Below are 14,885 nucleotides of genomic sequence, written 5' to 3' on the forward strand. Positions count from 1 at the left end.
TGTGACTACACCTCAAAAGTACTTCATTGGCTGTAAAGAGCTTTGGGATGTCCTAAGGTCATGAAAGGCCCTATATTAAAGCAACTTTGATTTTTCTTTGGCAGATAAAGGAAAACAGTCTGATTATTTTAATTAGTTGATGTGTTTTTACTTGTAATTTATAGAAACAATGGCAATGCAGAAGTGTAAAATATATAGAGATATATTTGAGAAAGTTAGGGTGTATAGATTGTATGCAAGTCCAATTTATGTTGCAGTATTTGCAAAGTCACATTAAAAATGCTGTCTTTTTAGTTAGATTTATTTATAGATCAGCTCATTTTAATTCTCCAGATCTTGGAAACAAACCTGTGCTACTGCAGATTCTGAACCTGCCCAATATCTGTAGTAATGAGCTCTCATTGGTTACAGGGCGCTGTCCTATCTGGACCTCCAGGAACTGGGAAAACCCTACTGGCTAAAGCGACAGCTGGGGAAGCAAATGTTCCTTTTATAACTGTGAATGGATCTGAGTTCCTGGAGATGTTTGTTGGTGTTGGACCTGCAAGGGTAAGAAAGGGAACTGCTATATGTCACCTGAATTGAGTTCGAATTTTTTAGTATTGTGTCTTTCTGTTCGGCAACTGACACTGCACCAAAGCCAGAAGTGAACCTCGTATGATGGGACATCTGTAAGGATATTACAGCATTAATATTTTTATATTTACACGGCATGTTAGAAAACAAGAATTGGAGTACTTGCCAATGTTTGTCTGGTGGTTCCTATTTCAGGTGAGGGACATGTTCGCAATGGCACGGAAGAATGCACCCTGTATTCTCTTTATTGATGAGATTGATGCTGTTGGAAGGAAGCGGGGAAGAGGAAATTTTGGCGGACAGAGTGAACAGGAGAACACCCTAAACCAGCTGCTGGTTGAGATGGATGGTACGTGACAAGGGTAGATGTCGGCATCTTTGTTACACTGGTTTTTGTACTACCCAGTTAATATTGACTAGGAATGAAAAAATATCAAGTGTATGTATTCTATCTGCAATAAGATTGGGTATAGCACACACCGTCACACATTTCCTGTAATGCTTTTCTGTACACTTGATATCCCCAACCCATTTTCAGTTCTTGGGGCCCATTGAAGGCCTGAAGCCAGTTTTTAGTGATTTAAGTGTTTTATATAGGCTTTGCCCACTGTATTCACAGTCAGCAAATATAGCATCAAGCATGTAAAGCACTGAAAACTGGATCTAGGGTTAGAACGGGTAAGGGGGTAGCAAACCGACTGGGAACAGTTTGAAGGAAGAACTTTCGCCAGTACTGTCAAATCCCAGGACCAGTTTACTCCCCATATGAGTAAAGCCCAAGACCCCTACAACTATTTGCCATCGCCAGTGCTGCAAGATGCCTACTTTCAACCCGCTACATCATGCCTACCATCTCGTGTATCATGAGCTTTAAAAAATGTAAGATGAAAAATTGAATACATAGGTAAAGCAACATATAATAATGATTTATGGTTTTTGCCGTAGAATTTAATCCCCATAATGCCGGTAAAAATTCAAGAATACCATCTATAATACATTAAAATGTGTCAACCTTAGCTCAGTGGCACTCTCGCCTCTGAGTTAAAAGGTTGTAGGTTCAAGCCCCACTCCAGAGATTTGAGCACATGACCTAGGCTGACACTTCAGTGCAGTACTGAGAGAGTACTGCACGATCGGAGGTGCTGTCATTCAGATGAGACGTTAAACCAAGGCCCTGTCTGCCCACTCCGGTGGATGCAAAAGATCCCACGGCATTATTCGAAGAAAAGCTGGGGAGTTCATCCGGTGTCCGAGCCAACATTGATCCCTCAACCAATGCCTTAAAAAACACACATGATCTGGTCATTTATTTTGTTGCTGTTTGTGTGACCTTGCTGTGTGCAAATTAGCTAGCCCGTTTCCTACATCCTGAGGTTGTGAAAGGAGCTTTATAAATGTATTTTCTTTATTTCTTTAACATTCTTGTGTAAAGTGCACATTTCCTGTAAATATCACACTTCCTGTAACACTTTCCCCATCACATTTTTTTGATAACACCGCCTTTTGTTATAAAACAATGTGTCCTCTGACTTGCAGTGAGCATTACCACAAGGGATCTGCTAGTGTAATTAAAAAATAATTTTACATTTCCGTCCCTGTAAATCAATAACCCAAATAATATATTACAGATTACATGGCATAACCTCTCTGTTGTTTACCAGTGTATCCTCCAATTCACTGTGTGCAGCGCCACGGACCCCGCTAGTCTGTATGTGTGAATGAGAGAGAGATACATCTAGCATATGGTGTTGCATTTTTACGTGTAAATAGTGTTTCTATATGAACTTGTATCTAGTATCACTCTTTAGTGTCACACTTTTATATGTAAATTTTGTGCACAAATTTTTAAAAAACTGTTAAAAAAGCTAATCTTTTGCAACCTAGAAGGACATTTTTCCAGCAGCAAAAAATACCTTATTGACTCGGGATTCAGAATGTCAGTGGCCTCTATTTGACCATGTGAGTCACACTTTAAAAAGAAAAACAGTCAACCATAAATACACTTGTTTAGTTACACCAGTGTTCTCCAATACATTAGCCACGTGGTGAATTGGGAATCTGGATGTGGCAAATTGCATTTCCGATTAGTAAATTAAAAAAATTAGTAATTAACATCGGGCATGTGATTTCAATGTTCATATTTGCACGGCGTATGTATGTGTACTTTGATCTTTTTGTGAGTTTGTTGGTAAAGTGGGAAGATGAAAAGCAGAATGTGGAGGTGTTTTTGATCATTGTATGTGCTTTACTTCCTTGGTTACTGCTTATTGGTTATCTTCTAAAATGGTGTATCACTCGGGCACCATGGAAACATCAGCAATATTGTATGGAGAGGAGAGTTGTCATCGTGGTCAGCTTGACCAATTGGAATAACTGCTCCAGGCCAGCAAAACAAAGCAAGCCCAACCAATAATGGCAAAGGGCAAGCAGCATCCCACCACATCCTGGATGGAGGGCAGGCTGGGGCTGCCACATCTTGTGAAATAAAAATAAAGGATTGATTAGCACAAAGTCGCTTGCTGAGAATAAGGTGGATAATTTGAAGAAACATTTTGAACATATGCGTTCTGGATTTGACAGAAAATTTCCAGTCTGATAGCGTAGCTGGGTTGTCTATATTCTCTATCAATATTAGTACCATGTTTTTATTTGTAACTATCTGATCATACTGTTGTTTAATGTCCTAATTTTAATTCTCCTTTTAGGGTTTAATACGAGCACCAATGTTGTTGTTCTGGCAGGAACAAATCGACCTGATATCCTTGATCCAGCACTGATGAGACCTGGGCGATTTGATAGGCAAATTTATATTGGTAAGTTGACAGCTAATGCATTACGAAGCCAACAAAATTCATGACTCGTTGGGCCCGATATTAGGAGGGCGGCGGGTTCGCAGCGGGGGGGTCAACTGGGCGCGTGGGTAACGCGCCCAGCGTAATCAGTGGGTTTGGCACGCAATCGCAGGCTAATTACAGCCACTTACCTGTGCTTCCGGGTTTCGCGCTGGAAAGCTGCGCAGCGGGCGGACTGCGCATGTGCAGCATAGGCTGTCAGCTGGAGGAGCTCTATTTAAGGGGGCAGTCCTCCACTGACTGATGCTGCAGAAAATAGGAAAAATTACAGCATGGAGCAGCCCAGGGGGAAGGCTGCTCCCAGGTTTAATGATGCCTCACTCCAGGTGTTGTTGGATGGGGTGAGGAGGAGGGGGAGGACAGAGATCTTCCCCCCGGCGGGCGGGAGGAAGCGGCCTGCCTCTGCCACCAAGAAGGCCTGGCTCGAGGTGGCAGAGGAGGTCACCTGCACCACCAACATATCGCGCACCTGCATACAGTGCAGGAGGCGCTTCAATGACCTAAGTAGGTAAGCCGAAGTGAGTATACTTACTCATTCCCCTACACTCCATCTGCCACATCACCGCCCCCACCCCACATCTCCTTCTGCACTGCCAACACTACTCTATCACATCACTCCTCACACCCACTCAAAGCTCATCCTCATCTTACCTGCACTTACTCACCTTGCCAGTATTCATCCCACCACTACCACTCAACCCAATCCTCATACAATCTCATGGCTCTATCTCATACTCACCCTCTGATGCATCTCTTTCACGGTCAGCCTCACTCAACCTGCCACTACCTGTGCTGCAGCCACAGGGCATGCATCACATATGTGCAGTAGGAAGCGTAAGGCAAACGTGCCGTGACCATGAAGGGGATGCACAAGGGTATTTGAGGGTTTGTCATGGTTTTTACTTATATTTAATTTCTGATCAACTCACATAACATATTATATTGTCACCGCTACTGCCACACCTTTGTGAATCTTGTCTGGTTTGTGCAATAATGCCCTTTCCTGAGGATCACTATGAAGACCCACAACTGATGCCACCCATTGTGTCGCTGCAGAGTGGGTGTAGGTGTATTTGCAGGGCTCTTTTGTGCAGACGACTGAGAGACGTTGGCGATGTCCCCGGTGGCATCCTGGAAGGATGCGGAGGAGAAGTTGTTGAGGGCATTGGTGACTTTGACAGCAACAGGTAAGAAGATGGTGCTCGGGCCAGCCGGGAGCAGCTCGGCATGAAGGAGGCTGCAGATGTCCACGACTACATGTCGAGTGACTCTGAGCCTCCGTGTGCACTGCTGCTCAGAGAGGTCCAGGAAGCTGAGCCTCGGTCTGTATACCCTGTGGTGAGGGTAGTGCCTTCTGCGACGCATCTCTCTCTACCATTGCCCTCCCTCCTGCTGTGCAGGTGGATGTGTCACAGCACTGTGTTGTGGGGCTCCACGTGTCAGAGGTGGACGGCGAGGCTGGTGAGGCTGTTCGTCCTCCGAGGAGGTCATGCCTTCAGCTATGGCGGCCCCCATCCGGAAGATGTACATTTGAGGGAGTCCGCAAGGTAGGTAAATGTGTCTGGACACCGGGGTAAGTGTGCAAGTTTGTGAATTTTATTGTTAGGAGGAGGGTGGTGGAGGCCAAACTTTGTCCAAAGTGACAGAGTGGCCTCCTGCAATGAGTGAGGGTCTCCCCCCCCCCCCCCCCCCCCCCCACCTGTCAAATGGACCTTTGCAGCTGCCACAGGCTGATGGCTGTAACACGTCCATTTCAACTGGGAGTGTTTCCCCCAGTACGGGAAACAGTCTCAGTTGTTTGGAAAATCCCACCCCTCCTAAAATATCATGTTAATCAAGTCTGTAAACGACCTGAAATACCTAAATAAATTACCTTAAGTGGCATCCCGCCGGCTTTAATTGCTGGCAGGAGTCCCACATGTGGGGGCTGCGCGCGCATGTCAGCACGTCACTGGGGAACCCGGAAGTGGGCAGGTTGGAGCCGGGCTCCAGACACGCCCCGGGAATCCCCGATTTTCGCAGCCCGCCCGCCACGAACGCACCTGCTCGGGGGTGAGAAAATCGAGCCCATTATGTGAGTTGCCTGAAGGTAGATAAAGATCAGGTTATTTGTGGTAGGCTTTTTTCTCCAGTACCTGAACACAAGAACATAAGAAGTAGGAGCAGGAGTAGGTCATCCGGCCCCTCGAGCCTGCTCCGCCATTCAACAAGATCATGGCTGATCTTCTACCTCAACGCCATTTTCCTGCACTTTCTCCATATCCCTTGATGCCTTTATTATCTAGAAATCTATCAATCTCTGTTTTGAATGTACTCAAAGACTGAGCCTTTACAGCCCTCTGGGGTAGAGAATTCCAAAGATTCACCACCCTCTGAGTGAAGAAATTTCTCCTCATCTCGGTCCTAAATGGCCTACCCCTTATTCTGAGACTGTGACCCCTGGTTCTAGAATCCCCAACCAGGGGAAACATCCTCCCTGCATCTACCCTGTCAAGCCCTGTAAGAATTTTGTATGTTTCAATGAGATCGCCTCTCATTCTTCTAAACTCTAGAGAATACAGGCCTAGTCTACTCGATCTCTCCTCATACCACAATCCCGCCGTCCCAGGAATCAATCTGCTGAACCTTCATGGCACTCCCTCTATGGCAAGTATATCCTTTCTTAGGTAAGGAGACCAAAATTATACAGAATACTCCAGGTGCGGTCTCACCAAGGCCTGATATAATTGTAGTAAGACATCTTTACTCCTGAACTCAAATCCTCTTGTAATAAAGGCCATTTGACTTCCTAAATGCTTGCTGTACCTGCATGTTAGCTGTCAGTGACTCATGTACAAGGACTCCCAGGCCCCTTTGCACATCAACATTTCCCAGTCTCTCACCATTTAAAAAATACTCTGCATTCCTGTTTTTCCTACCAAAGTGGATAACTTCAGATTTTTCCACATTATGTTCTATCTGCCATGTTCTTGCCCACTCACTTAGCCTGTCTATATCCCCTTGATGCCTCTTTGCATCCTCCTCACAACTCACATTCTCACCTAGTTTTGTGTCATCAGCAAACTTGGAAATCCCCTCATCCAAATCATTGATCTAGATTGTGAATAGCTGGGGCCCAAACACCGATCCCTGCGGTATGCCACTAGTCACAGTCTGCCAACCTGAAAAAGACCCGTTTGTTCCTACTCTCTGTTTTCTGGCTGTTAACTAATTCTCAATCCAGGCCAATATATTACCCCCAATTCCATGTGCTCTAACTTTGTTCACCAACCTCTTGTGTGGGACCTTATCGAAAGCCTTCTGAAAATCCAAATACACCACATCCACTGGTTCCCCCTTATCTATTCTACTAGTTACATCCTCAAAGAACTCCAATAGGTTTGTCAAACATGATTTCCCTTTCATAAATCAATGTTGACTCTGCCAAATCCTATTATTATTTTCTAAGTTTCTAAGAGATTGGGAAATGTTAATGTTCAAAGGGACCTGGGTGTCCTTGTACATGAGCCACTGAGTACCAATAAAATTCCTGACTTTGTTTGATTTGAACTATGTTGGTAGAGCTGTCATAGTGTTAGGAAAATACCGTGCTGTTTTGCCACAGGGCTGCTTACTGTTTGTAATTTTTCAATGGATGGGATAATAGAGGTAGCAGTAACAGTTTATGTTTTGATGGCAAAGGTACTTTGGATATTGCCAGACACTAAAAGGGCCTTCGTACAGGTTTTTAAAATGTTTTTCTTTGAATTTGTCTTTGGGAGTTTAGAAAACTATTGCTGCTTAAAAGAGTAGGATTTCTTTGCAATATATAAAGTTCAATCCCCTTCGCCTGATTTATTTTAAAAAGTCTTTCACGTGCAATATAAATTGGTTTGTTGGGTCTCGCTTAAGAGTGATTTATTAATGGTGGGTCAGTATTTCCTGCTATTAACCTCCAAGATGCATGCGAGTAATTGGGAAAGCTCAAAAGTAAACTGTAAATGCATATCTCCAAAGTCTTATTTTGTTTATAAGTCAGAATAAATCATGAAAGATCTCCTGGCGTGTATAAGAAAAATTATATAATTTCTCATAGTAGAATCACTAACAAACATAAGACCCCAAGAATATTAAAAAGGAAGAGAAGATCGTCCTGTTTTGAGCTGTTCAGCCTTGCCTCCTTTGGAGTTAAACCAGATATCAGATAATAGCTTAAGGAACAGCCTTAGGTTCTGTTTTCCCACATCAAGATTATAATTTTTCACTCAGTGTTATATGAACATGATTGTCCAACTTTGTAAAACGGTTCCACAACTGCTTTAATGTAAGGGGAGATGGTCACGTCAATATTTAAAAGCTTCTGCAGATGAAGTGGATAGCATTTATACCATAAGTAGATTAATGTAAAATTGTGTCACAGATGGGGTCCTTTGCCACAGCTGACATTACTACAACTAAAAAAGAATCTTTAAATATGAAATGTGTATTTTTGCTCAATCAGAAAATAATGGTGTGTACTATTTCACAGGATTTAATCGATTTGTGAATATATAGCAAATATATTTACTGCGAAATTAGCCAGTTTTATAATAATTCATCTAAACTTTGTCCTGATGTTTTGACATGCAGGTCCTCCTGATATCAAAGGACGAGCATCGATTTTCAAGGTTCATCTGAGTCCATTGAAAATGAATCCTAGTATCAGTAAAGAAGCATTGGCACGTAAACTGGCTGCACTGACTCCTGGGTTCACTGGTGAGTCCCAGAAAAAGGCAATGAACTCAATTATATTGCTGACCTTATGTGGTGTAAAGCTAGTAACATTGTACATAATTACCAAATTTATAACTAAGAGCTTATGTATGTAGTCCCCAAGTATTCATGAGACAAAGAAAAGTTGAATGAGTGTTGCAGTTTAAACCAGTATAACTGTTTGAAAAAAATGTTTTGTCACAGTACAGATAAGGGTATATGACAGACTTGACTGTTGCTCATAACCATTGTTTAGATGGGCTTGGTGATTTGTGGGCTCACATACTATTATTGCACTTCTGGAACTTGGACTTAAATCCATGTCAGATAGATGAGACGCAAACCTCCCAGATAGATAGCTATCTGAAATGAGTTTGGAAAGTGTTAATCTAGTTCCTGGCAACACAAAACCTACTGATTTGTACTAAATTGGCAGTCTCTATCAGAGGTCTGCAGTGAGAGATCTTACATTGGTACGGTTGGGGCAGTGCAGAGGTAGTTTTACCTCATATCTGATTCATGATCTGCTTGGCCTTGGAGAGTTTAATGCTGACACTTGGTAGAAAAAAGGCATTTTTTATTCCCTAATATTGAAATTCCCATCATTCAGAAAATGATGATTTTGTAACTTGTATCTGAGACTAATGTGGCTTATTGTTCTTTTCAGGAGCTGATATTGCCAATGTATGTAATGAAGCTGCTCTTATCGCTGCTCGGCATTTAAATGAATCGATCCACGTGAAGCACTTTGAACATGCAATAGAACGTGTGATTGGAGGTGAGGACCACTGATATGTGTTTACTGTATGTTTAGCATCCGATGTTTTGATCTTATTTCTGTTCTCTTTGATTGCTCAACCTTGTATATGCAGGATGGTGATGGTCCCTAGTGATGGTGAGTTCTGATGGTTCTTTCACTGGTTGCAGGAGTAAGCAAGTTATGATCTTAGAAAGAATGCTTGGAGTTTCCACTGCTGGTGAAATAGTCTGTTTATTCCTTGCTTCTATAGCTTCTGGTAGGACTCCAAATGGATCTTTTAAATTCTGGACTCTCCACTGCTGCCAACTCTTTTGGTGCTTGTGAAAAATCAAAACAATTTATATCTGTGTGAAATTAATGAGCTTTTTCCCATAGAAGAAATGTGGGCATGAAGGCAAAATCTTCTTTTTTTAAAAAGTTACATACAGATAGTAACGAACTTGGCAAGTCAGCCTTGCCGTTTCTTTATATCTGTGTCACTCACACAAAGGTTGGCGACCAGAAGTATTTCCCTCACTCGGGCACGCAAAATGCATTACCATCTAATAGATACTGATAGAACTTTCACAGATACATTGTTCAATTCACTGGTCTAGTTTTTCCATATAGCAAGTCGAATAACTGAAGAGATATTTACGTGTTAACAGGAAGCCAGATGTACGTGTATGTCACCAATGATTAAATAACCCTCTTTGATTAAGAGGGGAAAAATAGAGTGAGAGTAAACTTGCAAGGAACATAAAAGCGGACTGTAAAAGCTTCTACAAGTATGTAAAAAGAAAAAGATTAGTGAAGACAAATGTAGGTCCCTTACAGTCAGAGACGGGAGAATTTATAATGGGGAACATGGAAATGGCAGAGCAATTAAACAAATACTTTGGTTCTGTCTTCACGGAAGAGGACACAAATAACTTCCCAGAAATGCTAGGGAACCAAGGGATTAGTGAGAAGGAGGAATTAAAGGAAATTAGTATTAGTAAAAAAAATAGTGCTGGAGAAATTAATGGGCTGAAAGCCGATAAATCCCCAGGACCTGATAATCTGCATCCCAGAGTACTAAAAGAGGTAGCCATGGAAGTAGTGGATGCATTAGTTGTTATTTTCCAAAATTCTATAGATTATGGAACAGTTCCTGCAGATTGTAGGGTGGCAAATGTAACCCCACTATTTAAAAAAAGGAGGGAGAGAGAAAACAGGGAACTACAGGCCAGTTAGCCTAACATCAATAGTAGTGAAAATGCTAGAGTCTATTATAAAGGATGTGATAACAGGACACTTAGAAAATATCAATAGGATTAGACAAAGTTAACATGGATTTATGAAAGGGAAATCATGTTTGACAAACCTACTTGAGTTTTTTGAGGATGTAACTGGTAGAATAGATAAGGGAGAACCAGTGGATGTGGTTTATTTGGATTTTCAGAAGGCCTTTGATGAAGTCCCACATGAGAGGTTAGTGTGCAAGATTAAAACACATGGGATTGGTGGTAATATACTGGCATGGATTGAAAATTGGTTAACAGACAGAAAACCAAGAGTAGGAATAAACAGGTCTTTTTCAGGTTGACAGACTGTGACTAGTGGGATCAGTGTTTGGGTCCCAGCTATTCACAATATATATCAATGATTTGGATGAGCGGACCAAATGTAATATTTCCAAGTTTTCTGATGACACAAAACTAGGTGGGATCGTGAGTTATGAGGAGGATGCAAAGAGGCTTCAAGGCGATTTAGACAAGATGAGTGAGTGGGCAAATACATGGCAGATGCAGTATAGTGTGGATAAACGTGAAGTTATCCACTTCGGAAGGAAAAACAGAAAGGCAGAGTATTACTTAAATGGTGATAGATTGGGGAATGTTGATGTACAAAGGGACCTGGGTGTCCTTGTACACCAGTCACTGAAAGCAAACATGCTGGTGCAGCAAGCAGTTAGGAAGGCAAATGGTATGTTGGCCTTCATTGCAAGAGGATTTGAGTACAGGAGCAAGGATGTCTTACTGCAGTTATACAGGGCCTTGATGAGACCGCACCTGGAGTATTGTGTGCAGTTTTGGTCTCCTTACCTAAGAAAGGATATACTTGCCATAGAGGGAGTGCAGCGAAGGTTCACCAGACTGATCCCTGGGATGGCAGGACTGTCATATGAGGAGAGATTGGGTCGACTTGGCCTGTATTCACTCGAGTTTAGAAGAATGAGAGGGGATCTCATTGAAACATATAAAATTCTGACAGGGCTAGACAGACTGGATGCAGGGAGGATGTTTCCCCTGGCTGGGGGGTCCAGAACGAGGGGTCACAGTCTCAGGATATGGGGCAGGACATTTAGGACTGAGATGAGGAGAAATTTCTTCACTCAGAGGGTGGTGAACCTGTGGAATTCTCTACCACAGAAGGCTGTGGAGGCCAAGTCACTGAATATATTTAAGAAGGAGCTAGATATATTCCTAGACACAAAAGGCATCAAGGGGAATGGGGAGAGAGTGGGAATATGGTATTGAGATAGAGGATCAGCCATGATCATATTGAATGGCGGAGCAGGCTCGAAGGGCCGAATGGCCAACTCATCCTCCTATTTTCTGTGTTTCTGTGTTGTAGCATGATCACTTAAATTGATCTTTTTCAGCATGTATTCATGAATTTGAATCACATCAATACTTTCCTGTTTAATATCTATCTGCAGAAAAGCCTAGTATCTTCCTAGAGTCTTCTATAGCCAAGTTTTTATTCTTTCAAAATATAGTAACTCTGGGATACCAGCTGATTGGGTTTAGCGTCCCTCTATTGAGAGCTAAATGCACATGAACAGGTTCCCTCTAAGCTGCGCGCGTGCATGGTCACGCAGCAGTCTGTTGTTTGCCGCGCACTTATTCATTCCATCCGCGCACCAAACCTGGGCCACGAGGTGCCATCGTCAGTCACATCCGATCTTCATATCCACCGGAACGGATGCGCCGGAATTTGGAATTGGCGCAGGCCCTGGTTGTCCTCTTGCTTTGTGTCTGCAACTGCTCCCGGACTTGCTGCCCGTGCTCGGATCCAGCTCTGTGTGCACCCGTGACCGTGGAGAATCAGTTTGAAGTGGGCGTTTCGGGGTCGGGGGTGGGTGTCCCAGGTGTTGGGTGTTTAAACAACTAGGTCCTGTAGATCAAGATCCTTTCAGGTTCAATCTCCTCTCTGGCTGAGTTAGCCAATGGTGGGGACACTACATTTACCTTCCGTGTTACTGGACAGGCAGGAGAGAAAGGTTCCATGTTTGCTCCAGACTTAAATCCAATGATCCCTCCTGGAAAGTGTATGTGCATTCAAATAAGGTCATTTCTGAATTCCATCTGCGTTTCCCCCATGATCAAATAGCCATCGGCAAACACGGCACTGCACAGGCCAGACCAGGGATTGGACCTGGGACCTAGTGTGCATGGTTTGATTCCACCGCAGGGATGCAAATTATTAACTGAGCCATCGCTATACCCCATTTGTGCCAGGTATCTATGGCACTGGCGAAGTTTGAAGCACCGACAAGGCAAACGTTTCCAGTTGCACCTCAGATAGTAGGGCCACCTCTGCCTGCAGCGTTAATAGAAGTATACAGCCTTCACTGTCCCGGCTCATATGTGAAGAATGGTAATTTGGATGAGGTACCGGAGGACAGCTAACACTCTGAGCTGTGCCTCAATGTAAGTCTCTAACTGAAGAGGAGTATAGGGAGAAAGTGGAAAAAGTGGCAGATTCCACAAACACGGGAACAGTGTGCATCTGCATGCCTAATTGTGAAGGTTTAGGTTTTTGCAATGGTGGAGTGGTTGTTTGTTCCCATCACTGTTAGGGGATATAATGTGTTGAAAAATATCAGTAACTTCTGTACTGGGGTCTCAATGGACAGATTCTGAGGCTAATTATTGAGGGAAGTTTCTGTACATTAGCAGAAAATTCCAGGCTCCTGCCCTTGGGAAGAGACAACGTAATGAAGGTCAGAAAAAGCAGAAGGAAGTGACTGACTTTTTCCTTATACTTGTGATGTGATGTGATGTCTGAAGTGTGACATCTCAAGTGTGATGGACTCATGCTAGATCCAAGACATATACTGTATATCAGGCACAAAAAAATTACTGATCTCATGAAAATAATGAACTCCAAGGCACATGTGTATCGGGGTAACTAACACGCCATAACTGTTTTAGCAGACAATTTCACTTTGTGCTTGAACAACCCCTGGCTGAGCTGAACCATCAAACCATATAGCTGCTCCACATGACTCTAACAGAGACACAGCCTTTATTTACACAATAAAAACATCCAAACCAGCGACAATCACCCTCTCCTCCATCATCTGGCCTGTCATCGACAGACTCTGGGTCTCAATCAGGATGTCCCCATTCCTCTGGTGACAGTTTTTACTTCTGAAATTTCTATAACCAGTTTTATTTAATTAAAAATCCTTGACAGTTCGCCTTGTTACAATTATCCATTATTTTGTACATTTGTCCTGTTTGTTTTATACCCTTATTAATGTTTTCTAAAAAGATGTTCTATTCAAAGCTGTGATTTTCTTTTACGGTGGCGCACACACCCTTTATATTGGTGCACAAACCCAAATTCATTCCGCACATGGCCAAAAAAAATTAGAGGGTACATTGGTTGCTACCTTTAACACCAGTAATATTTGACTTCTGTAGAAAATGTTTTCCTTTTAAAGCATATTATAATTTAAAGGTATTCATTTCTGCAGTTCTGTTTACATTCTATCTCTATGATAAATTATGCTTCCTTGGGATTGTGGACTCTCTCTTTCCTTTCTGATTGATCCAGCAGTGACCAATCCAACTGCAAAATCAGAAATAGAAACCAACCAAGACAGTTACCGATGTGGGGGCTTGTAATGCAATGTGTGCAATTCCAGCGACAGCAGCAGCTATGTATCTGTCCAAACTCTCAGAAAGGGACAGTGCTAAACATCAGATACCGTTCCCAGGCTTCAGAGTACCTGTAAGCAGTGCCATGGGGGGATCTATTAGTAACTGTAAAAAAAATCCGGTGATTGCCTCCATTTTTATTGTGCTTATAAGCATTTTATTTTGGGCTTTTGACTTTTTTGAGGCACAATGAGGAGTTTACTTTGGCTGCCCTGGTAATCCATGCAATGTCAGACTATTTCTTGTATTCAAATAGCTGCTGTTTTGTGTACAGTAGTACCTCCCAATAATAGTTAATTGCCCGAGGAGAAAGTGGAGAGTTTGCCAGCAGAGGTTGATCCAGAGGACCGGGGTGGTGCGTGGTGGCCTCAGTTGTTAGTGCACATCAGCAGAGGAGCAAGAAGCAGTGGGACTGAAACCCAAAGACCAAGAGCAGTGAAGTGCAGTGAGCCAGGGAGGGTGAAAGGTAAATCCACGGGATCAGTGCAGGCAAGGAAGCTAGTCTGAGGGACAGCTATAGGGAGGTAAGGAGCACACAAGATCAGGAGCAGTAATAGGAGCTTGAGGAGCCAGTCCAGCAAAGGGTGACTGAGGAGTTCTGAAGGATGAGTAGAGTCAGTGACCATAGGAAGCAAGCGGAAAGCAGCAAAGTAGAGATTGTTCAACAGCAAGGGAGCAGCATCCAGAGCAGGAACAGATCAAAACTAGCTCAGCATAGAGTGAAAAATTTCCAGTGGCGAACAAAAGACAGGCTGCAGAAGCAGTCCAGGTACTGGAATAGAGCTAGTTCAGCAGAGAATAAAGTCTCAGTAGAAAACAGCGGGGAAAGTGGAAGTCACAGTAAAAACCAGAGGAGAAATGGACTTCAGTCCAGGAGAAAACGCGTTTCTGTCCAGCACTCAAGACGACAGCAGAGTAAAGCTGAGAAGCCAGTTGTGCACTGAAGTACAGTCCTGAAGCTCAGCAGGTAACCGCAGTAGAAGGGGGAGATGATAACTTTAGGCTGGAATAGGTTACCTTAAACTTGAGGCAATCGAGTGGCAGAGTAAAGTC

The 14,885-nt window shown here is 43.0% G+C and overlaps 1 protein-coding gene across 2 annotated transcripts in view; it reads left to right on the forward strand.

The window, feature by feature from the left end:
- Positions 1 to 14,885, forward strand: part of LOC137333723 (mitochondrial inner membrane m-AAA protease component AFG3L2-like) — a 47,830-nt gene that overhangs the window by 17,279 nt on the left and 15,666 nt on the right. For both annotated transcript variants that reach the window (XM_067998035.1, XM_067998036.1), the window contains exons 9-13: positions 412 to 549; positions 772 to 925; positions 3,282 to 3,389; positions 8,037 to 8,162; positions 8,827 to 8,937. In XM_067998035.1, coding sequence (XP_067854136.1) covers positions 412 to 549; positions 772 to 925; positions 3,282 to 3,389; positions 8,037 to 8,162; positions 8,827 to 8,937 — 637 coding nt within the window. The remainder of the gene's footprint in view (positions 1 to 411; positions 550 to 771; positions 926 to 3,281; positions 3,390 to 8,036; positions 8,163 to 8,826; positions 8,938 to 14,885) is intronic.

This window comes from Heptranchias perlo, chromosome 16 (genome assembly GCF_035084215.1).
Source record: "Heptranchias perlo isolate sHepPer1 chromosome 16, sHepPer1.hap1, whole genome shotgun sequence".
NCBI lineage: Eukaryota > Metazoa > Chordata > Chondrichthyes > Hexanchiformes > Hexanchidae > Heptranchias > Heptranchias perlo.